At 44.2% G+C, this 25,535-nt stretch overlaps 1 protein-coding gene across 2 annotated transcripts in view; it reads right to left on the bottom strand.

The window, feature by feature from the left end:
* The window catches only part of LOC135056348 (transmembrane protein 150A-like), a 333,474-nt gene that overhangs the window by 173,487 nt on the left and 134,452 nt on the right, over nt 1-25,535 (bottom strand). For both annotated transcript variants that reach the window (XM_063961396.1, XM_063961395.1), the window contains exon 2: nt 9,501-9,548. In XM_063961396.1, the coding sequence (XP_063817466.1) occupies nt 9,501-9,548 (48 nt within the window). The remainder of the gene's footprint in view (nt 1-9,500; nt 9,549-25,535) is intronic.

Below are 25,535 nucleotides of genomic sequence, written 5' to 3'. Positions count from 1 at the left end.
AGTACCTCAGGTTTGTGGTACAGGACTGTCATTACCAATTCCAGACGTTGCCGTTTGGTCTGTCCACGGCACCGAGGGTATTTACCAAGGTAATGGCCGAAATGATGATACTCCTTCGAAAGAAGGGAGTTATAATTATCCCGTACTTGGACGATCTCCTTATAAAGGCAAGGTCCAAGGAGCAGTTGTTAGCCGGAGTAGCACTATCTCGGGAAGTGCTACAACAGCACAGCTGGAGTCTGAATATCCCAAAGTCGCAGCTGATTCCTACGACGCGTCTGCTGTTCTTGGGCATGATTCTGGACACAGAACAGAAGGTGTTACTCCCGAAGGAGAAGGCCCAGGTCAGGGACCTCCTGAAACCAAAACAGGTGTCGGTGCATCACTGCACGCGAGTCCTGGGAAAGATGGTAGCTTCTTACGAAGCAATTCCCTTCGGCAGGTTCCATGCAAGGATCTTTCAGTGGGATCTGTTAGACAAGTGGTCCGGATCGCATCTTCAGATGCATCGGTTGATCACCCTGTCCCCGAGAGCCAGGGTGTCTCTGCTGTGGTGGCTGCAGAGTGCTCATCTTCTCGAGGGCCGCAGATTCGGCATTCAGGACTGGGTCCTGGTGACCACGGATGCAAGCCTCCGAGGTTGGGGGGCAGTCACTCAGGGAAGAAACTTCCAAGGACAGTGGTCGAGTCAGGAGACTTCCCTACACATAAATATTCTGGAACTAAGGGCCATTTACAATGCCCTGAGTCAAGCAGAACCCCTGCTTCAAAACCAACCGGTGCTGATTCAGTCAGACAACATCACGGCGATCGCCCATGTAAACCGACAGGGCGGCACAAGAAGCAGGATGGCGATGGCAGAAGCCACAAGGATTCTTCGATGGGCGGAGAATCACGTGCTAGCACTGTCAGCGGTGTTCATTCCGGGAGTGGACAACTGGGAAGCAGACTTCCTCAGCAGGCACGACCTCCACCCGGGAGAGTGGGGACTTCATCCAAAAGTCTTCAAGCCGATTGTAAATCGTTGGGAAAGGCCACAGGTGGACATGATGGCGTCCCGCCTCAACAAAAAGCTAAAAAGATATTGCGCCAGGTCAAGGGACCCTCAGGCGATAGCTGTGGACGCTCTAGTGACACCGTGGGTGTACCAGTCGGTTTATGTGTTCCCTCCTCTTCCTCTCATACCAAAGGTACTGAGGATAATAAGAAAGAGAGGAGTAAGAACTATACTCATCGTTCTGGATTGGCCAAGAAGAACTTGGTACCCGGAACTACAAGAAATTATCTCAGAGGACCCTTGGCCTCTGCCGCTCCGACAGGACCTGCTACAGCAGGGGCCCTGTCTGTTCCAAGACTTACCGCGGCTGCGTTTGACGGCATGGCGGTTGAACGCCGGATCCTAATGGAAAAGGGCATTCCAGATGAAGTCATTCCTACGCTGATAAAAGCTAGGAAGGATGTGACAGCAAAACATTATCACCGCATATGGCGAAAATATGTTGCTTGGTGTGAGGCCAGGAAGGCCCCAACAGAGGAATTTCAGCTGGGTCGATTTCTGCACTTCCTACAGTCAGGAGTGACTATGGGCCTAAAATTGGGATCCATTAAAGTCCAGATTTCGGCCCCGTATATTTTCTTTAAAAAAGAACTGGCTTCACTGCCTGAAGTTCAGACGTTTGTTAAGGGAGTGCTGCATATTCAGCCCCCTTTTGTGCCTCCAGTGGCACCTTGGGATCTCAACGTTGTGTTGGATTTCCTAAAATCACATTGGTTTGAGCCACTTCAGACCGTGGAGTTGAAGTATCTCACGTGGAAGGTAGTCATGCTGTTGGCCTTGGCCTCAGCTAGGCGTGTGTCAGAATTGGCAGCTTTGTCCTGTAAAAGCCCATATCTGATTTTCCATATGGATAGGGCAGAATTGAGGACTCGTCCCCAATTTCTCCCAAAGGTGGTATCAGCGTTTCATTTGAATCAACCTATTGTGGTGCCTGCGGCTACTCGGGACTTGGAGGATTCCAAGTTGCTGGACGTAGTCCGGGCCCTGAAAATCTATGTTTCCAGGACGGCTAGAGTCAGAAAACGGACTCGCTGTTTATTCTGCATGCACCCAACAAGCTGGGTGCTCCTGCTTCAAAGCAGACTATTGCTCGCTGGATTTGTAGCACGATTCAACTTGCACATTCTGCGGCTGGACTGCCGCATCCTAAATCAGTAAAAGCCCATTCCACGAGGAAGGTGGCCTCTTCTTGGGCGGCTGCCCGAGGGGTCTCAGCTTTACAACTTTGCCGAGCTGCTACTTGGTCGGGATTAAACACTTTTGCAAAATTCTACAAGTCTGATACCCTGGCTGAGGAGGACCTTGAGTTTGCTCATTCGGTGCTGCAGAGTCATCCGCACTCTCCCGCCCGTTTGGGAGCTTTGGTATAATCCCCATGGTCCTTACGGAGTACCCAGCATCCACTAGGACGTCAGAGAAAATAAGAATTCACTCACCGGTAATTCTATTTCTCGTAGTCCGTAGTGGATGCTGGGAGCCCGTCCCAAGTGCAGACTTTCTGCAATACATGTATATAGTTATTGCTTAACTATAGGGTTATTGTTATGAGCCATCTGTTGAATGAGGCTCAGTTGTTGTTCATACTGTTAACTGGGTATAGTTATCACAAGTTGTACGGTGTGATTGGTGTGGCTGGTATGAGTCTTACCCTGGATTTTTCCTAGTAATGTCAGCTCTTCCGGGCACAGTTTCCCTAACTGAGGTCTGGAGGAGGGGCATAGAGGGAGGAGCCAGTGCACACCAGATATAGTACCTAATCTTTCTTTTAAGAGTGCCCAGTCTCCTGCGGAGCCCGTCTATTCCCCATGGTCCTTACGGAGTATCCAGCATCCACTACGGACTACGAGAAATAGAATTACCGGTGAGTAAATTCTTATTTTTTCTTCTTCTGCTACTGCTGCACATGCGCAAAGCCGTTGTGTGTGAAAGGCTTTGCCAGCCGGTAAAAAAACGGACGACTCTTGTCTGTCTTTTTGCCGTCCGGACAAAACCGGAGCGTGTGAAACAGCCCGCAGTGAGAACTATTTATCAAAAACAGAAATTTAAGATAAACATCCTAATAAATATTTCTGTAAGACATCTCCCATTATGCTAGAGCCTGATTCCAATCATTTCTGTGTTGGCTAGATTTATATAAAGTATTTATATGTGGGTGGGAAGCAAATGAATATTTTATTGCAGAAAAAAACAGGTGTTTGCCAAGCTGAATCAATTGAATTTCTTTTACCACTTAACTCCACAGCAAGAGTGATGAAAAACATGGGAGGCCAAAATGAATAATCAATGAGAACTATTGACAGAATATTATATTATTGTGTGTGTAACTGTAGAAAGTCAGTGATTTAATTGTTTATTGATATTTTGTTGTGATTGGTAGATATATCTGTCCTTTGCATCTACAGAATCAGAATAACTGCTATTTGCTCATATTTAACCAGGTTTATTATGGTGTTTAACATATAATAATGACATAATATATATTATATATTATATAAACTTGATTATGTGTCATTATGTACTGCAAAAGAAAAACAGAAGTTTCTTTGATGTTTTTTTTTCCATATTAATTACTTATATTGTGAAGAGGTGCTAACTACTACCAAAATGTATATATAGTCCAGAAAAAGAAGAAATAGTAGTGGGAAGGTGTACTGATCAAAACATATTAAAATATAACTTTTATTAATGACTGATAAAATTGTTATACCTTATTTTGATCAGTGCACCTTCCCACTGCTCTTTCCTTTCTTCGTTTTCTGGACTGTGTGTCATGTGATGCTTTTGTTTACCCGCGTGTCTGTCTCCACTGCCTCAGGAGACTAGGTTTAGGAGTTGGAAAGTGTACTAGGCAACCATTTGGACTGATTTACTGTGTCATGTGTTTAAGTATACTTGTATTTTTTAGTAGGTTACTTTTTATTGTTACTTCTTCATTATTGAAGAGATTCAAACAATTGTTATTATTTTGTATATATTATGTCAGTCTATGTCCATCCACTATCTAAGTGGTACATGGTGTGGGTCGTTTGGAGACTGTATGTACCTTGACAAAGGTCCCTGCATGGGCTGAAATGTAAAATTTGTGTTACTGACAATATGCCCTAATGAAAGGTATTTGACTTTTCAACCCTTCTTACTACCTTTTACACTGAAAGACACTGAGCTTTATTTGGAGTGACATCCCAGCTTTTAAATCTACATACAGAAACACGTTCATAGCATCACTTCACACCAGGGTCTCAACATCTACGGACACTGATAGGCTCTTAATGGTACACAGGATTAGTACCAATGGATGAGAGCACTTCCTGCGCTTTTTACAGAGGAAAACAAATATGAAAAACAGCCAAATAGCAGCTTGTAAACCACACAAGAGGAAATCCTACAAGGAGACCTCTATGCCGATGACCCTCAAATCTACCTTTCCTCCCCTGATCTCTCCACGGCTCTCCTCACTCGTACCTCCAACTGTCTTCTCTGCTATCTCTTCCTGGATGTCCCAGCGCTTTCTTAAACTCAACGGGGTCGATTCTATTCGGCAACTAATGAATAGCGCCGGGAATTAGCTCCCGACGCTATTCAATTCAGCAACTAATTACCTGCAATTGTCGGGAATTCTTCTCTCATCCCCGGGGGATGAGAAGAGAAACCCGACAAAAGTGCTGCCTCGCGGCCGGCGCGAGGCTGATTCTGTCGGGAATCAGCCTCGCGCCGGGGAGTTAAGTCGGAGAATGCCCGTTCTCCCGACAATTCAACCTGTTTTGTCGGCGAGAACGGGCCATCGCCGACGTAACTAGTTGCTGAATTGAATAGCGTCGGGAGCTAATTCCCGGCGCTATTCATTAGTTGCCGAATAGAATCGACCCCAACATGTTTAAAGGTGCATACACACAGAGCGATTTTGACTATGAGAGATTTTGACTGAGCGATTTCCCTTGAACTGGCAGTAGGAGATTTTGACTAACTTTTCCAGCGATTTTGGCTATGGGCGATTTTAGCTAACTTATTCAAGCAAGGGGATGCTTTTTCTTTTTCAGCGACCTAGCCAAAATTGACTTGCCTGCACAGTCTATTTTTAGCAGCGATGGCGACCTGGCGGGGACGCGCATCGCTATCGCTGGCTGTGTACACATGGAGAGATATGCACTAACTTTCTGAGCGATTTTGACTATATAGTCAAAATCGGTCAGTTATATCGCTCTCCGTGTGTATGCACCTTAAGACTGAGCTGATCATCTTCCCTCCCTCCCGCACAACCTCACCTCCCACAATCTCATTAGCCATTGATGGTACGACTATCTCCTCTAGCCCATAAAGTACGCTGTCTTGGCGTAATCCTTGACTCCACCCTCTCCTTCAAACCACACATTCAGCACCTCTCACAAAACGGTCATTTTCATCTCAAAAACATATCCAGGATCAGACCTTTTCTCACCCAGGATGCCAGTAAGACCATTATTCACTCACTGATTATTTCCAGACTGGATTACTGTAATCTCCTCCTAACTGGCCTCCCTGACAATTACCTCTCTCCACACCAATCTATCCTCAATGCTCAGCCCGGCTCATCTTCCTCACCAAACGCACTACATCCACCTCCCCTCTCCTACAAGCCCTTCACTGGCTTCCCTTCCCTTTCAGAATCCAATTCAAATTCTCACACTCATTTACAAAGCACTTACCCACTCCTCTCCCATTTACATCTTTTACTCTCCCACCCATCCTCTTCGCTCTGCTAATGCATGCCGACTCTTCTGATTACTTCCTCCCAATCCTATCTCCAAGATTTTTCACGTGCTGCTCCCTTTCTCTGGAATTCTTTACCTTTCCCCCTCAGACTCTCCACCTCTCTACAGAACTTCAAACGGGCTCTTAAGACCCACTTCTTTACCTAACCCAGGCAAATCTCATCCTAACCCTCTGTCCCACGCTCGGTCTACCACATCTGTGTCACCCCTGTCTGTCTGCCCTCCCCTTTAGAATGTAAGCTCTCAGGAGTAGGGCCCTCTTCCCTTATGTGCTTATCCTTTTCTTACGTTAATAATCCTCAACTACCCAAATCATGCAGTTTTTTGGCCACCTTTAAACTTATCTCTATGTCATTTACTGGTGTAGTTATGCTTAGTTACCCTGTACTTGTCCTATATTGTCTTCAACTGTAAGTCACTGTTTTCCCGTTTTGATTATGTGCATATGTACTCTGTAATTGGGCGCTGCGGAACCCTTGTGGCGCCATATAAATAAAGGATAATAATAATAATAATTAAATATATTATAATTCTAATGGTTGTATGGTGTACCTGCTCTCATTTCTAAATTTCTCAATAAGAATCTTTTGGCCTAAGGGTGCCATGGAAAAAAAATCTGATACTCTAGGGTACTGCGATTCAAATAAGTTTGGGAATCACTGCTTTAGGCATTGAAGGTTGCAGTGTTTACATTTGACAATCTAACAGCCTGTCACACAGTGTAACAAAGGCTTCCATCAAGAAGTTAGAATAAAAACATAACAGTCTACATTGGCAATGATGTTTTATGTTGCCGCATTATCACTTCACAGAAATAGTACAAGATAAGACAATCGGAAGGTCAAATAAGGGGAACATCGCTGTCTGTCCCAAATGAAATGCAGAAAAGCAAACTGTTCACCTACTGCAGGAAAACAGTTGCTAAAAAGCAAAAAGGTGATTTTAGTATAAGAAAGAGAAGTAACAAATATATACATTTTTTTCAAGACATAAAAGTAATGTACATGCTCTTCACTGTAAATGGAAATGCTCAGCATCTTAAAAAGCCAACTAAGGGGTCTGTTCAATTGATGTCGGATCCTTTCTGACGGAAAGGATCCGACATTTCAGTATTCAATTTGCAGCCATAATCCAACAGGTTTTGGCCGTTCCCAACAATGCCAATCCAACTTTTTTTTTTTTAAGTCGGATTGACATTGTTGGAAACGGGGCTAAAGCCTGACGGACTTGGCCGCGGATCAGACAAAACATGTGGATCCAAGGCTAGTCCGCCAACCCACGTGTTTTCTGACAAGTCGGCATTTCTGACTTGTCAGATAAAGGGCAGTTTGATTGAATAGGTCGAGTCTGGATTCGACTTTAAATTGTCGGAAACGGATGTTTTACCTACAAGTTGGTAATTCCGACTTGAATTGAATAGACCCCTATGTAATGTACCGCATAATTCCGATATATTATGCCGCTTAACTACCAGCGTTTAAACACTAGGTTTAGCTAGGCATTCTGAATGCAAGTGCAAAGAATGCATGATGGCATTACTGGGTTTGGTCAATGGAATTCACACTCATGATGTGGCGAGGCTCCAGTGAAGCAGTTGCCATTGGTTTAGCCTTTTTTCTATGTCCAATGGATTAAAACAAAAATTCACACATTAGTTTGTATTTTTTGTATTCCAAAACCCAAAAAGAAATGAAGTGGTTAGACTTTCCAGTTGGGATTATAAAACCAACGACATTTCTCACTTAACTGAAAGAAGATTATTACAATGTCTTAATAAGCAGATAAAGTGGTGGGTATCAGGTGCAGATCTATAAAACTTTACTTCATAAATGTGCTTTGAGAAGGTGGGGAACTTTTTTTAGAGAATGTGCAAGATGGAAGTACTGTATTCGGGGATAAAGAAGTTACCTTTTCTTGGAACCTCTGCTCTCTGAGTAGATGATCCACTTCAGAGAATCCACACAACGCAGGTTTCCCAGTATTTTGTTATATTTATTTATTTTATTTTATTTACTAGCGGAGAATTGATGTGAATTGCCTACAAATTTCATTGGAGTTTCTATGTCCTGGAAGCCCCTTTGAAATTAATGGGTTATTACAATCAAATACGAAAAGCTTCATGGCACATGCATCTACAGGCATTTGCAAATGTATACAGAGCACAAGATCTGCGGGTATCCTGCATATTAATATAGAATGTTTACATGCGTTTTCACATGTGGCTTGCATTTGCATTTTTATTCAAGCATGCCAGTGAGCATACGGACACATTTACGGCCTGATTCTGAGTAGCACCTAATATACTTGCAAGACCATAGGGCAGTACAGATGGTGTAATGGTTAGCATTACTGCCTCGCAACACTGAGGTCATTTTCCACCATGGCCTTAAATGTGTGTAGTTTGTATATTCTCCTTGTTCTTGCATGGGTTTCCTCCGGGTAATCCAGTTTCCTTCCACAATCCAATAATATACTGGTAGGTTGTCTCCTGACAAAAATTAACTCTCGTTTGCATGTATCCATGGGCAGACTAGATGGGCCAAGTGGTTCTCATCTCCTGCCAAATTCTATGACCAGACACCCTGTTTCAGTCAAGTGTTGTACGCAGAACAGGGACTGAAAGAGGTCCACTAGAAAGAGGGCTGGATCATGGTTTGTGTGGGTCCCAGGGCAGCTAACAAGTAGTCCCACCAATAAAGATTTCCAAAATGATACACTACATGATAAACCCCCCCTCCCGCCTCATCTGCATTGAATTGTGTTCAGATTACATCACAACTCCACCACTCCATCTTTATACTGCGGCCACACTATCCCAGTAGTTAACCTCCTCAGAACGTCCTCTTCTGCTCCTCTGTCTCTGGGCAGCTCTTCAAGACTCCACTTACCATCAGCATTGCATTATCATTCCATTACATCCACAACGCCGGCAGAGGAGTGCCAGTGAGTAGTGGGGACTACAGTTGGGATCTGGGTGCTTAAAGCGCACCATTGTGGGAAAGGTTGCAGCCTTGTGTGGGAGCCTCCAAATGAATGGGAGACTGCCCCGCCTATAATCTTGTCAGAGCTAAAAATTAGCCTAAAGGAAGAAGAGGGATCCAGAAATAGCTTCTCTAGAAATGTACACTTTTTTTGGAGTGTCAGTTCAAAGCTCTTCAATATTATATTGAAATAAGATATGGGAGTAACTGTAATAGTGTGCGAAAAGCCAGAGGTCGGGGATTTCGTCTGAGAATGGCTGAAAATGTAAAGCAGCAATCATTTACAAGTCAAAACCAACATGGTTGCCACTTTAAAAATACGGCCATTCTCAGATGAAATCCTGGCCCTCCGGCTTCTCGCACCCTTTTACATATACCCCATACATTTTACCTGTAATAAACTTGCAGACATTGCTGATTTCTGTATAAATCACACAATTTAAATAAAAAATGTATTTGGACTGGGAGGAGGAAGTGGCGGAAGATATCGGACTAGGAATTGGAAAAAGAACTATCACTCTGTATGGCCGTCTTCCTGCTCATATGCACACTCACTGCAGACAGCCATTGTGGGGGTGGAATCAATAGTAATGACTATGCAGCCTATTAATAAACAAGGACAGCACAGAGGAATATAATCTGTTGGACAAGAGGTGGCAGAAAACCAAACTATGGATAATTCACATTTAACTAGCATATAAAAATGATTCTTACCAGTTAGACACTGGACAAATGTGGTTGTTTGATAAAGCCATTGCATACCTGCAATAAAAGAAACAATAAATTATAATCACAAATACATAGTAGTTGAATTAAACACACAGACAGTGGCCTTAGCGTCTACCTGATATTATTAGCAAGCAACACTGGACCTTCTAATAGTTATTAGTATGCAGTGCAAAATTTCATACCCAAGTAATTTTCAGCACACAAGACAGTTAGTTTCCTTTGGCTCCCTTTATAATTTGTCAAGGGTGTAGTGGCAGCACAAGTTTTGGTTAAGACATTTGATGATCCGCTACTGGTAAGAAGAAGTGCTACGCAATGTAATAACCAACAGCTAGTACCTACAAATGGAGACAACTATTTTGAAGGCTGAAATACACTGACATATCAGTTCGCTAAGAGCCAGTCAATTCACTGAACGCTCAGCGTCACTGGTACCTCGTGAACTGACTGGAGTCCCATGTTTATTTACTTCAGTCCATACATTGGCTGTAGATGAGATATACACATAAGGGCAGGTTCAATTAGCACTCCGCAGCTGTCAGCCCTGAGCTATTCAATAAAGGATTGCTACCCAGTGCTTTAAGTCCCAGAGGGTGCACTTAACTCAGATTTTTCTTGCTGCCTCAGGAGCTGCAAACAAATACAGATGCGTTGAATGCACCCTCAGAGGCTTAACACACCAGGTAATCCATAGATTGTCACTTAACGTGGAATCTATGGATTAACGTGCGTTGGCTGTGGCTTTACCGCGTGGAGAAAATAAGAATTTACTTACCGATAATTCTATTTCTCGTAGTCCGTAGTGGATGCTGGGGACTCCGTCAGGACTATGGGGATTAGCGGCTCCGCAGGAGACAGGGCACAAAAGTAAAAGCTTTAGGATCAGGTGGTGTGCACTGGCTCCTCCCCCTATGACCCTCCTCCAAGCCTCAGTTAGGATACTGTGCCCGGACGAGCGTACACAATAAGGAAGGATTTTGAATCCCGGGTAAGACTCATACCAGCCACACCAATCACACTGTACAACCTGTGATCTGAACCCAGTTAACAGCATGATAACAGCGGAGCCTCTGAAAAGATGGCTCACAACAATAATAACACGATTTTTGTAACAATAACTATGTACAAGTATTGCAGACAATCCGCACTTGGGATGGGCGCCCAGCATCCACTACGGACTACGAGAAATAGAATTATCGGTAAGTAAATTCTTATTTTCTCTGACGTCCTAAGTGGATGCTGGGGACTCCGTCAGGACCATGGGGATTATACCAAAGCTCCCAAACGGGCGGGAGAGTGCGGATGACTCTGCAGCACCGAGTGAGAGAACTCCAGGTCCTCCTCAGCCAGGGTGTGCCCCTGACCAAGTAGCAGCTCGGCAAAGTTGTAAAGCCGAGACCCCTCGGGCAGCCGCCCAAGATGAGCCCACCTTCCTTGTGGAATGGGCATTTACATATTTTGGCTGTGGCAGGCCTGCCACAGAATGTGCAAGCTGAATTGTACTACACATCCAACTAGCAATCGTCTGCTTAGAAGCAAGAGCACCCAGTTTGTTGGGTGCATACAGGATAACAGCAAGTCAGTTTTCCTGACTCCAGCCGTCCTGGAAACCTATATTTTCAGGGCCCTGACAACATCTAGCAACTTGGAGTCCTCCAAGTCCCTAGTAGCCGCAGGTACCACAATAAGCTGGTTCAGGTGAAACGCTGACACCACCTTAGGGAGAAACTGGGGACGAGTCCGCAGCTCTGCCCTGTCCGAATGGACAATCAGATATGGGCTTTTGTGAGACAAAGCCGCCAATTCTGACACTCGCCTGGCCGAGGCCAGGGCCAACATCATGGTCACTTTCCATGTGAAATATTTCAAATCCACATTTGAGCGGTTTAAACCAATGTGATTTGAGGAATCCCAGAACTACGTTGAGATCCCACAGTGCCACTGGAGGCACAAAAGGGGGTTGTATATGCAGTACTCCCTTGACAAACTTCTGGACTTCAGGAACTGAAGCCAATTCTTTCTGGAAGAAAATCGACAGGGCCGAAATTTGAACCTTAATGGACCCCAATTTGAGGCCCATAGACACTCCTGTTTTCAGGAAATGCAGGAATCGACCGAGTTGAAATTTCTTCGTGGGGCCTTCCTGGCCTCACACCACGCAACATATTTTTGCCACATGTGGTGATAATGTTGTGCGATCACCTCCTTCCTGGCTTTGACTAGGGTAGGAATGACCTCTTCCGGAATGCCTTTTTCCCTTAGGATCCGGCGTTCAACCGCCATGCCGTCAAACGCAGCCGCGGTAAGTCTTGGAACAGACATGGTACTTGCTGAAGCAAGTCCCTTCTTAGTGGCAGAGGCCATGAGTCCTCTGTGAGCATCTCTTGAAGTTCCGGGTACCAAGTCCTTCTTGGCCAATCCGGAGCCACAAGTATAGTTCTTACTCCTCTACGTCTTATAATTCTCAGTACCTTAGGTATGAGAAGCAGAGGAGGGAACACATACACCGACTGGTACACCCACGGTGTTACCAGAACGTCCACAGCTATTGCCTGAGGGTCTCTTGACCTGGCGCAATACCTGTCCAGTTTTTTGTTCAGGCGGGACGCCATCATGTCCACCTTTGGTCTTTCCCAACGGTTCACAATCATGTGGAAGACTTCCCGATGAAGTCCACACTCTCCCGGGTGGAGGTCGTGCTGAGGAAGTCTGCTTCCCAGTTGTCCACTCCCGGAATGAACACTGCTGACAGTGCTAACACATGATTTTCCGCCCAGCGAAGAATCCTTGCAGTTTCTGCCATTGCCCTCCTGCTTCTTGTGCCGCCCAGTCTGTTTACGTGGGCGACTGCCGTGATGTTGTCCCACTGGATCAATACCGGCTGACCTTGAAGCAGAGGTCTTGCTAAGCTTAGAGCATTGTAAATTGCTCTTAGCTCCAGTATATTTCTGTGGAGAGAAGTCTCCAGACTTGATCACACTCCCTGGAAATTTTTTCCTTGTGTGACTCCTCCCCAGCCGTTCAGGCTGGCATCCGTGGTCACCAGGACCCAGTCCTGAATGCCGAATCTGTGGCCCTTTAGTAGATGAGCACTCTGCAGCCACCACAGAAGAGACACCCTTGTCCTTGGAGACAGGGTTATCCACTGATGCATCTGAAGATGCGATCCGGACCATTTTTCCAGCAGATCCCACTGAAAAGTTCTTGCGTGAAATCTGCCGAATGGAATCGCTTCGTAAGAAGCCACCATTTTTCCCAGGACCCTTGTGCAATGATGCACTGACACTTTTCCTGGTTTTAGGAGGTTCCTGACTAGCTCGGATAACTCCCTGGCTTTCTCCTCCGGGAGAAACACCTTTTTCTGGACTGTGTCCAGAATCATCCCTAGGAACAGCAGACGTGTCGTCGGAGACAGCTGCGATTTTGGAATATTTAGAATCCACCCGTGCTGTCTTAGAACTACTTGAGATAGTGCTACTCCGACCTCCAACTGTTCTCTGGACCTTGCCCTTATCAGGAGATCGTCCAAGTAAGGGATAATTAAGACGCCTTTTCTTTGAAGAAGAATCATCATTTCGGCCATTACCTTGGTAAAGACCCGGGGTGCCGTGGACAATCCAAACGGCAGCGTCTGAAACTGATAGTGACAGTTTTGTACCACGAACCTGAGGTACCCTTGGTGAGAAGGGCAAATTGGGACATGGAGGTAAGCATCCTTGATGTCCAGGGACACCATATAGTCCCCTTCTTCCTGGTTCGCTATCACTGCTCTGAGTGACTCCATCTTGATTTGAACCTTTGTATGTAAGTGTTCAAATATTTCAGATTTAGAATAGGTCTCACCGAGCCGTCTGGCTTCAGTACCACAATATAGTGTGGAATAATACCCCTTTCCTTGTTGTAGGAGGGGTACTTTGATTATCACCTGCTGGGAATACAGCTTGTGAATTGTTTCCAATACTGCCTCCCTGTCGGAGGGAGACGTTGGTAAAGCAGACTTCAGGAACCTGCGAGGGGGAGACGTCTCGAACTTCCAATCTGTACCCCTGGGATACTACTTGTAGGATCCAGGGGTCCACTTGCGAGTGAGCCCACTGCACGCTGAAACTCTTGAGACGACCCCCCACCGCAGCTGAGTCCGCTTGTACGGCCCCAGCGTCATGCTGAGGACTTGGCAAAAGCGGTGGAGGGCTTCTGTTCCTGGGAATGGGCTGCCTGCTGCAGTCTTCTTCCCTTTCCTCTATCCCTGGGCAGATATGACTGGCCTTTTGCCTGCTTGCCCTTATGGGGACGAAAGGACTGAGGCTGAAAAGACGGTGTCTTTTTCTGCTGAGATGTGACTTGGGGTAAAAAAGGTGGATTTTCCAGCTGTTGCCGTGGCCACCAGGTCCGATGGACCGACCCCAAATAACTCCTCCCCTTTATACGGCAATACTTCCATGTGCCGTTTGGAATCTGCATCACCTGACCACTGTCGTGTCCATAAACATCTTCTGGCAGATATGGACATCGCACTTACTCTTGATGCCAGAGTGCAAATATCCCTCTGTGCATCTCGCATATATAGAAATGCATCCTTTAAATGCTCTATAGTCAATAAAATACTGTCCCTGTCAAGGGTATCAATATTTTCAGTCAGGGAATCCGACCAAGCCACCCCAGCGCTGCACATCCAGGCTGAGGCGATCGCTGGTCGCAGTATAACACCAGTATGTGTGTATATACTTTTTAGGATATTTTCCAGCCTCCTATCAGCTGGCTCCTTGAGGGCGGCCGTATCTGGAGACGGTAACGCCACTTGTTTTGATAAGCGTGTGAGCGCCTTATCCACCCTAAGGGGTGTTTCCCAACGCGCCCTAACTTCTGGCGGGAAAGGGTATAACGCCAATAATTTTCTATCGGGGAAAACCCACGCATCATCACACACTTCATTTAATTTATCTGATTCAGGAAAAACTACAGGTAGTTTTTTCACACCCCACATAATACCCTCTTTTGTGGTACTTGTAGTATCAGAAATATGTAACACCTCCTTCATTGCCCTTAACATGTAACGTGTGGCCCAAATGGAAAATACGTTTGTTTCTTCACCGTCGACACTGGAGTCAGTGTCCGTGTCTGTGTCGACCGACTGAGGTAAATGGGCGTTTTAAAGCCCCTGACGGTGTTTGAGACGCCTGGACAGGTACTAATTGGTTTGCCGGCCGTCTCATGTCGTCAACCGACCTTGCAGCGTGTTGACATTATCACGTAATTCCCTAAATAAGCCATCCATTCCGGTGTCGACTCCCTAGAGAGTGACATCATCATTACAGGCAATTGCTCCGCCTCCTCACCAACATCGTCCTCATACATGTCGACACACACGTACCGACACACAGCACACACACAGGGAATGCTCTGATAGAGGACAGGACCCCACTAGCCCTTTGGGGAGACAGAGGGAGAGTTTGCCAGCACACACCAAAACGCTATAATTATACAGGGACAACCTTTATATAAGTGTTTTTCCCTTATAGCATCTTAATATATATAAACATATCGCCAAATAAGTGCCCCCCCTCTCTGTTTTAACCCTGTTTCTGTAGTGCAGTGCAGGGGAGAGCCTGGGAGCCTTCCCACCAGCATTTCTGTGAGGGAAAATGGCGCTGTGTGCTGAGGAGAATAGGCTCCGCCCCCTTTTTGGCGGGCTTCTTCTCCCGTTTTTCTGAGACCTGGCAGGGGTTAAATACATCCATATAGCCCCAGGGGCTATATGTGATGTATCTTTTAGCCAGTATAGGTATTTCATTGCTGCCCAGGGCGCCCCCCCCCAGCGCCCTGCACCCTCAGTGACCGCTGGTGTGAAGTGTGCTGACAACAATGGCGCACAGCTGCAGTGCTGTGCGCTACCTCATGAAGACTGAAAAGTCTTCTGCCGCCGGTTTCTGGACCTCTTCACTCTTCGGCATCTGCAAGGGGGTCGGCGGCGCGGCTCTGGGACCGGACTCCATGGCTGGGCCTGTGTTCGATCCCTCTGGAGCTAATGGTGTCCAGTAGCCTAAGAAGCCAATCCATCCTGCACGCAGGTGAGTTCACTTCTTCTCCCCTAAGTCCCTCGTAGCAGTGAGCCTGTTGCCAGCAGGACTCACTGAAAATAAAAAACCTAACAAAACTTTTACTCTAAGCAGCTCTTTAGGAGAGCCACCTAGATTGCACCCTTCTCGGCCGGGCACAAAAATCTAACTGAGGCTTGGAGGAGGGTCATAGGGTGAGGAGCCAGTGCACACCACCTGATCCTAAAGCTTTTACTTTTGTGCCCTGTCTCCTGCGGAGCCGCTAATCCCCATGGTCCTGACGGAGTCCCCAGCATCCACTTAGGACGTCAGAGAAATGGACTAATAAAAAACTCCAGCAGTTAAACCAGCAGCGTTACCAGTGTGGTAAACACCTCAGGTAATTGAATCTGCCCCTATATGTGAACACCAAACATTTTTGCTGCCCCCATGAAATCCTGGAGGAGAGGCCCAGGGTATGGTGCTGGGTGTATGGTGATGAGATTTGTGTCATCATGTCTGCCTACCCCTGCTGGAAAATGCCACGAATGGCAGCATCACAAAGCAGAGGATGAGGAGTTATTAACCTCTGGGACAGCTCACCAAACTTGGCGAGCATACTGGACATTTTTGGAGAATAGGCAAGAATACTTCTCAAAAGGTCATAATATGAATACTATTTGCTCTTTATTTTCAGACCACATCTACTTTTCTTGATACCATTTTGCAGCCTTTGGTGCAGACACAATCAAATTATTTGTTGGACACTACAGCACTCCTCAATAAATTGATTAATTTGGGGACTGTTCCCAGTGATGTGTGGCTCATTACTGCGGATGTGTGTAGTTTATACACCGTTATTCCCCATGCTGAGGGCTTAGAAGCAGTGCGGAAATTCTTGTTAGAGTTTAGTTCTCTGAATGCAACACATATTGAAATCGCGGGGCAACTGTTGGAACTCATCCTCACCAAGAATTATTTCCTTTTTGATGGAGATTTTTACCTACAGACCAAAGGGTGTGCGATGGGTTCTGCAGTTGCCCCGACGTACGCCAACATTTTCATGTTTGCAGTAGAAAACGATTTATTTTTCAGAGATTCAGAAATAGCTACAGATATTGTATTCTATACAAGATTTATAGATGACCTACTGTTGATTTGGAGGGGTACGGAGGAAAAGTTTAAATTGATCATGGAAACTCACAACAACTCTGCCAGTCCAGTTAAATTTACCTTTAAGATGGACAGACAGGTGATAGATTTCCTTGACGTTAGAATTTCCCTTCTTGAAGGTAGGATCTCCACCACGGTCTTTACCAAACCTACTGACCGTAACACATTCCTGCATTGGAATAGTTGCCACCCCAGAAGCCTGAAATATGGCTTACCATATTCACAGATGATCAGAATTAGAAGGATCAACGATGATGCTTTTATAGCATCGACTCAAATTGATGATCTGATATCTAAATTTGTAGCCAGGGGTTATCAACTCCGTAGATTACTTCTTGATAAAGAAAAAGTACTAGCTATGGATAGAAAGGAGTTATTAACTAAAAAGATTAGGACAACACTGGACTCTAAACTCCCCTGGGTGAATCAGTACCATTCACGCTCTGAGACGGTATGTAAGATTGCCAAAAAACATTGGCACCTTATTAAGTCAGATGACCAACTGAAATTGGGTGATGTTGATCTGATGCCTTGTTTCTCTAGGTCCAGCAATTTGCGGGATATTTTAGTCAAAACTGATATAACAGGTAAAGGGAAACCATCTCCAAAGAATTTTCTATCTTTAAGTAAAAAGGGATGTTACAAATGTCCGTGCACTACTTGCAAATATATGATTAGCGGGGACACTTTCTGTCACCCCCATTTAGGTACTAAGCTCAAAATTCATCACCGCCTAACATGTGAGAGTACCTACGTCGTGTATCAGATTATATGTCCATGCGGACTTTCTTATATTGGCAAAACCATCAGAAAGTTCAAAGAAAGGATGACGGCACACAGGTCTGCTATCAGACAGGCATTGTCCACTGGCATGAGTGATCAGCCAGTGGCCAGACACTTTGCCGAATTCAAACATAGTGTTGCCAGCATCAAGTACCGCATGATAGATCATATCCCGTTATCCTTACGAGGAGGTGACAGAGGGGCTGCCCTTTTGAGATGTGAGGCCAGGTGGATATCCAAATTGGATGTCTTGGCCCCACGTGGTCTCAATGAAACTCTTCCCTTATCCTGTTTCTAGGAGGTGATTTCCTTTTTCCTTTTTATCTTCATTTTTTCCCTTTTATCTTCATTTATGCATATTGATTATGGTTTATTTATCTCATTGTAATTTTGGTTCACACTGAATATGTGATCCTTTAATGCGATGTTTTGTATATTGAAGGTATTTCCTACATGTTTCTAAAAAAGGACAATTCTTGATATATGAATAAGTCTACATGTGGTCCGATTTGATCTTATTAGCATTTTACGTAGGCTTTGTTTCCATGGATCGTTCCTGAATGCAGCGCTGTGTTTTTGTTTAGATGGTCACTATGGTGATGGGTTTGGTGCAGACGTAACGGCTGTCAGCCGCTACGTCATCAGACAGCGTCCCGCCTCGGCGTCTTGCGCTGGCGCTCCGGCGGGCGGGAGAAGTGTTCACATCGGTGGGGATATAAGGTGAGAGCATTTGTATTTTATTTGTATCCTGACGACAATTGCATAAATTGAAACGTTGATCTACTTGCACGGTATCTGGTCCGTTCATTTACCAGTTTCTACTAAGCTGTGAGTGCCGCCTGTTAACATCTTCCACACATATATATATATATATATATACACACACACACACACACATACAGGGAGAGAGCGGACAGCGCCAATACGCGATTACCAACCTACACTAGTGGTTAGACAAAAGTAATACCATAAATACAAATATTATAGAATCCCTATGGGGACACTCCCTAGAAAATAATAGGGCGTCTGCTTCACCTTAAGAGAAAGCAGTGGTAAAGTGCTAGGTAGATTACGTATGTAGGACAATGGATAAGGTGTTAAAAGCGACCACTGGTGTCAAATACAATATAGGGAGACCAACTTACGTAAAAAAGATATACAAAAATGTATTCATAAACAAATCACACCAATAAAAAAATATAATGTCAAAGCCACAGATAAATAGTAAAAAGTAAAAAATCAAAAGTAAAAAATCTCTGGAGCTGGTTAAAAATGCAGTTTCTACCTCTAAAAATACATGAGTGATACACGGGACAACGAAAAAGAAGGAATGCACAATACTGTTTAGAACAAGTAAAAATGATAAAAAGTGGTAATCGCGTATTGGCGCTGTCCGCTCTCTCCCTATATACAGCATTCATGGTTTACCTGCTCACGGCTGCCTTTAACTAAGTCGATACCACACACACAGTATGTTCAGAACCAGTGAACGCACCAGTAAAAGAAGTAATGTATGCCATAAGATTTTTAATGAAAGTAATGCCCCCGAGAATGTACCCAACACCGATACACTTGACGAAATATTTTGGAGCATGGAAAGACTCTTGATAAAAGAAGTGAAGGCTTGGTGGGACGTGAAGGGGCTTGAACATTACATTAGCGTGGACCGAGTACCCAGGGGTCTCAGAATTATGAAACAGCCCACCTTTGGAACAGAGAATCCTGAATTTATGAAGGAATGGGATAATACACTCCATAATTGCTCGGTCAAACTAATTGCGGATACTAGTCACAGAGAAGAAACGTATTATCTCTGTTTTGGAATCGGAGATTAAGGAGACGGAGATGAAACTAGAAGTATACAAGGACAAGGAGGACTTTAAGATAGATGAAAAGGTACTTAACAAAAAATTGGAGCATATCGAGGATGAGGTTATAAGAAACAAAGGGAAGAAATTCCTGAGGGACAAGCAGGATTATGAAAGTAATAGAATCAAGAATTGTAATAGAGCTAATGAGGACGAGAAACAAAATCCGAAAGGGAAAAGAGAGTATTGGCAGTCTGTGCCAAAAAGGAGAATGGACAGCAGACCTAACAAACAATATCAACAGAGGAATCAAAATATACAAACCACCAACAGATTCTCTGCCTTCCAGAGAATTAACTCCAATAACGAGGGGGATTTTTTATCCCCGGGACCAAACAATCGGTTCCGAGACAAAACGGGCAACTTCCCCAAGGAAAAAGCAACACACACAACCCCTCGAAAAAGGCGATTCACAGAAGAGGATGCCGCGGGGGCAGGAGGAATAAGCCAGTACAACAACAAAAGAAGGCACCTGTAATGGAACCTACGGTACCCAAAGGAATATTTAACCTATCAAGTCATTCTCTATCAGAGAACGAAACGTCAATATTGAATAAAGGACTTTCGTATGCACCAACCAAGGGAATGAACAAATTCGATGTGTTCATTGATCTGAACAAATTCATAAGAAAATTAACCCTCAAAAGGCACTTTCTTAAGAAGGAGGATGCCATCATCCAGAATTATGAACAATCCAAGTCTGGTCTAAAACCTACCTCAAAATTTTATCCCTTGGAATCCAAGGGCCATAATGTGGGCCTCTTCTATGATCTTGTTAAAAAAGACCTATGCGACAGTGAAATAGAACCGATCAAGGAAAGAAACATCACGAACAGAGAAGCAAAAGCTATAAAAGAACTCCAGGATAATAAAAACTTTGTTATAAAATCTGCTGACAAAAGGGGGGGGGGGGGGGGGTTGGTTATAATGGATCGGGAGACCTATGTTAAAGAGGCAGAGAGATTACTGGGGGACAGAATTTCCTACACCTCACTCTCAACAGATCCAAAAGCTATCTATGTGGAGGAACTTAGAACCATCCTCTTGAAAGGGTTTAGGAGTGAAATCCTCACTAAAGATGAATATCAATACTTGTTCAGTTCCAACCCAACTACCCCCATTTTTTACTTTCTACCGAAAGTGCACAAATCCATGACAAATCCCCCCGGAAGACCTATCGTTGCTGGGATTGACTTCCTAACGTCCCATCTGTCAGAATATGTTGACGTATTTCTGAGAAAATATGTGGTAAATTTACCTGCGTATTTAAAAGACACCACATCAGTTCTGAATCTGATGGAATCCTTTAATAATAATAATAATAATTTTATTTATATAGCGCTCTTTCTCCAACAGGACTCAAGGCGCTTTACAGACATCAAAAACAATACACATGATACAGAGGATTTGAGTAATACAACAATAGACAAGCAACACAGACACAAAAGAAAAACCTTAAGCCCACAGAAAGCATAACGCAGGATTGGTGCAGGTATTTTGGGTAATGACTTCCAAGGGTTGTGTATTCCACCCTCATAGGTACCAAGTGCAGCAGCCATCTTGGGCACTCCGCGTAGGATTACCCAGGGTGGAATAGTCAACCCCTAGAAGAGATGACACAAAATGGGGGTGATTTCAGAGTCCTACAGCTTAGAGTAGGGTTCCAACAAAACCACAAGGTCCATGTGTTTTTCATCCCATCCACAAGTGTACCATATGGGGCAGCCATGTTGGGCGCACTTTGAAGGTTACACTGTGGGAGGTGAGCCATACAAGGCCAAGTTCATATATGGGAAGACTGACGCTTATGTAGTAGTATGATGTACCCTGCATGTAGGGCACAATGGAAAGGTGTTCAATCAGTGGAGGTTAACATTACAGGAAAAACACATGGTGGGGTGGAAGTGAGCAATGAAGAGTGAAAAAAAAAAAAAAAAACACAATAGCAGGTAACTAGTAGCAGAAGTAGGATTGGGATAACATTTTGATCAGATCTTAGTACGGGTGGGAAGGAGAATATGGGGGGCATACTCAGACGCAATGGTGATGTCCCTGCTGATCCTGGTCCTCTTCCCCCACAGTTCCCTGTTCATCTTGATGGTTAGGCCCAGGGGCAGACTTGATGTTCTCAGCCAGAGAGGTGGTAAGCCTGGTCTTGGTGTTCTCATGGTTGAGGCGAGGAGAGGCCACATAAAGTTCCAGAGTATTTAGGTTGTAATGCAGTCGTTTGTTATCTTATTAGTTTGTTTGCCTTCTGTTTTCCTTCGGTTTAACACAGGTATAACACTGCTATTGATATTAGCTGCCACTTAATAACTAGCCACTTCATAAACTAGCCACTGCAGCGTCCTAATAGGCCTGGCGTCCTATGCTGTACTGGTTAAGTAAGTCTCCAAACACAAGCTCCTTGTGATTACAACCCCCTCCCCCACACAGCAACCCTCCTCCAACAGATGTTAATCACTACCAAATGTGAGATCACTAAACACAGTCAATCACAGTTTTTGCTGACTACAGATATTAATCCACTTAACAATTTACCAAATATATGCTTTAGCTAGAAACAGTGGTCAGCCCTCTGCATTAGTTACCATATATGCTTTAGCTAGAAACAGTGGTCAGCCCTCTGCATTAGTTACCATATATGCTTTAGCTAGAAACAGTGGTCAGCCCTCTGCATTAGTTACCATATATGCTTTAGCTAGAAACAGTGGTCAGCCCTCTGCATTAGTTACCATATATGCTTTAGCTAGAAACAGTGGTCAGCCCTCTGCATTAGTTACCATATATGCTTTAGCTAGAAACAGTGGTCAGCCCTCTGCATTAGTTACCTGTTGGTGAAAAGGAAAGAAACGTATAGATGGATTACCATTGACGTGCAGTCACTATATACCTGCATAGAACACGACAAGGGGATTCAGGCCTGTGATGAATTTTTGCGTAAAGATGCCCTAATTACAGAAGGACACAGAGTTTTTATTTGTGAATTGATGAATTTCATTTTAAAACGTAATTATTTTAAGTTTTTAGATGATTTCTTCCTTCAAATCTGTGGAACCTCAATGGGCACTATTTTCGCACCGAGTTTCGCCAATCTTTTTATGGGACAATGGGAAAACAACTATGTTTTTAATGATCACCCATTTCAGCACAACATCGTCTTCTATAGACGTTACATTGACGATATTTTAATCGTATGGGATGGCGACGATTCAAGTTTTAAGGAGTTTTTTATGTACATATCAAATAATGATATGAATCTTAGCTTCACTGCCAATGAGAATACAGATGAAATTGAATTCCTAGACCTAGTATTAACACACTCGGGGAAAGAAGTGGTCACTAAGAATTACATCAAGAAAGTTGACATGAACAGCTATGTCCATTACAAGAGCAATCACAGCCAACATTGGAAGAACAACATCCCGTTCTCTCAATTTAACAGGATAGCCCGGAACTGTAGGAACAACAAGGACCGGGACCAATAGCTACAAGTTTACACCGAAAGGTTTAAGGAGAAAGTATATCCAAACCATCTATTAGAAGAAGCTAACACCAAGACAAAGAACCTGGAAAGGAAGGAACTCCTCAAATACAAACCCAGGGAGAAGAAAGAGGACACAGTAAGATTCATTACTATCTATAGCAGACATGAGAATCTGATTAAAAGAACTCTAAAGAAACACTGGAACTTACTTTTAATGGACCCCATTTTAAAAGAATTCCTTCCGAAAGAACCATCAGTGGTGTTTAGGAAATCACCGAATTTAAAGGAACTTGTGGCACCTAGTATGTTAAGAAACCTTGAAGCACCTTCCAGTATGCCGAAATGTGTTGGTTGTGTCAAAGTCAGAAAAATATCTCTATGCACACTACCATATTTGCACCTCACACAGGTCCGTGCTGCGCATGCGTACGCTCTCCCGTACGTGCGCATACTCACAGTCGCGGGCACCCGCAGGCGCACGGTATGCGTATTTACGGTAGAGTTTATGTGATCGTAGCGTGCGACTCAATCATTACATATTTTCACTATATAATGTATTTTTTAGATCATGGTCCCTTTGATAGATTCTGAAAGTTTGGTTAATATAGAATGTTCATGAACAGAGAAATCCCTCTTTGTTTGATACGAAGGGTCAGACAGGAGTAATACAGTGGTGTTTAGTATCCATCGGAAGAATATTTAATTAGCAATATTCCGGTGTTGGTTTGGAGCGGATTAATCGCTCATGCGAATAGTTATGGACATAAGAAGTTTATGTCCATTTACTATTATTTGTTCTTATTTAGTCATGCGGCGGGAAACTCAGTATCCCACCCACCTGAACAGTTGGAAGCAGTCACAGCCCACCTGTATGAATCAACCTATGACCTTTTGTTATAATGCGAAGCCGAATTCCTGTGTCCAATGAACAATGAGATTGTAGGGACCATTGAATTGCATTGTGTGTGGGGCATAAATAGAAAGGCCGATCACATCCAGCTCTCTCTTCAACGGTTCTCATTGCTGATAATCGGGAGCTGGATGTCCAGAGGCGCATGCGATCGTTTCCTTTGTGCGTAAGTGTTTCTCCGCAACCATATGGATCTTCTTGTTATTATGAGCCATTTCTCTCTCTCTCTTCTCTTTCTCTCTTATTTTCCCTTAGGTAGTAATTGTATTGTATTTCCTGTGTAGTTATCTGGTTAGGTAGTCTATGTTATATTGTAGTGTATGATTTGTATTTGTATTAATTCTTTTGCAAGTATATCATTCAAAATATATATATCTTAGGCGTTGGACCCTAAGCCCAGGTATCAGTGTATTTCTTATAGTGTCTAGTATTCTCAGAGCGTCGGTGACGCTCAAACAGCTTTTAAGTTAATAAGGTTACACTAGGTTGCATCTACACCCTATCTCTACACTAAGGTTTTACAGCATATTACATTGTTTCTGGTTTAGATATAAAGGTTTAACATGGTGAGCGTCAGCGCCGCTCGTGATCTCCTCGTGGTCTTGAGCGTCCGCTACGCTGATAGCGTAGCATTACGGTAGTCGCTCACCTATAAGTGTGCCCGATACCAACAGCGTATTCTCGTGAGCGTCTGTATCGCTCGAGCAGCCCGCTCCCGATACAGCGTCCGTTACGCTATAGTGAACCATTACGTAAGTCAGCAGCCAATAGCGTGCCTGCCTGTGATCTCTTGGCCGTGAGCGAACGTGACGCTTGAGCGTCTCGACTACGGCTAAGCGATTGTTACGCAACGAGCGTACCCTTACGGTACTTCATACGTAAATAGCGTACAGTGTTCTTAGACCTCACAAAGGGTTTTTATATACGATAAATATTCAGCTTTATCAATTGGCGGCTCGCCCGTCCTTCACATATCTGCACTAGGTAGATACAGCAGACATTATCCATCAGCAAAGGGCGGGAGGTTATATTCCTCGTAGTGCTGTCGGGATAAGCGTCTGCTTCTCTTAGTAAAGGGTGCTGAAGGAATCCGGGACCGGAGGTAAGAACAAAACGATAGTCTCTTTTAAAACTGTTTATTTTTCTGTCTTGCGTACACACGCACGCACATATATATCTGCATTTCTTTTTCATTTGTGTATTTTCGTATATCACTCTTCTGTTTGCCTTTTTATAATTGATAAACGTGCTGAGAGAGATTTGCCGCTATTTCAATAGTTTGAGTAAAGGTAATATAGTTAAAGTATAGACAAACACAGCTGTGCCCGAGAGACAAGGAGGTCAGTGTGGTGCGCGGTAGATGATCGAGGATCATCTACATTGATAAACGTATAAGTTGTGTTACGGTGGATCTTTGCTTTGCGTACACGTGTCTCTAACAAAAGACTGAGACTTGTGTACGCAATCCAAGGGCCGACGCACGCAGCGTATATTACGCAACGGAGCGTACGGGTACGCCCACGTAACTCAAACCACAAGTGTTATTTTTAGAAGGCGATAAATAGCGCAACGCGGTAAATAACGCAAGGCGATAAATAGCACAAATTGATTTCAGTTTTTCCAAAACTTAGTTTAAATACCTTACTTTACTGTAACGCCTCTGTGGAGAGCTATCAGACTACGGGAAATGATTTTTCTGATCAGAAAACTATAAGAATGATAGTGGGTTGAAAACGGTATGAGTGTATTGAATCCCGCTTTGTG

This window comes from Pseudophryne corroboree, chromosome 3 (genome assembly GCF_028390025.1).
Source record: "Pseudophryne corroboree isolate aPseCor3 chromosome 3, aPseCor3.hap2, whole genome shotgun sequence".
Classification (NCBI taxonomy): Eukaryota; Metazoa; Chordata; class Amphibia; order Anura; family Myobatrachidae; genus Pseudophryne; species Pseudophryne corroboree.
This window is presented reverse-complemented; position numbering and strand designations above follow the sequence as displayed.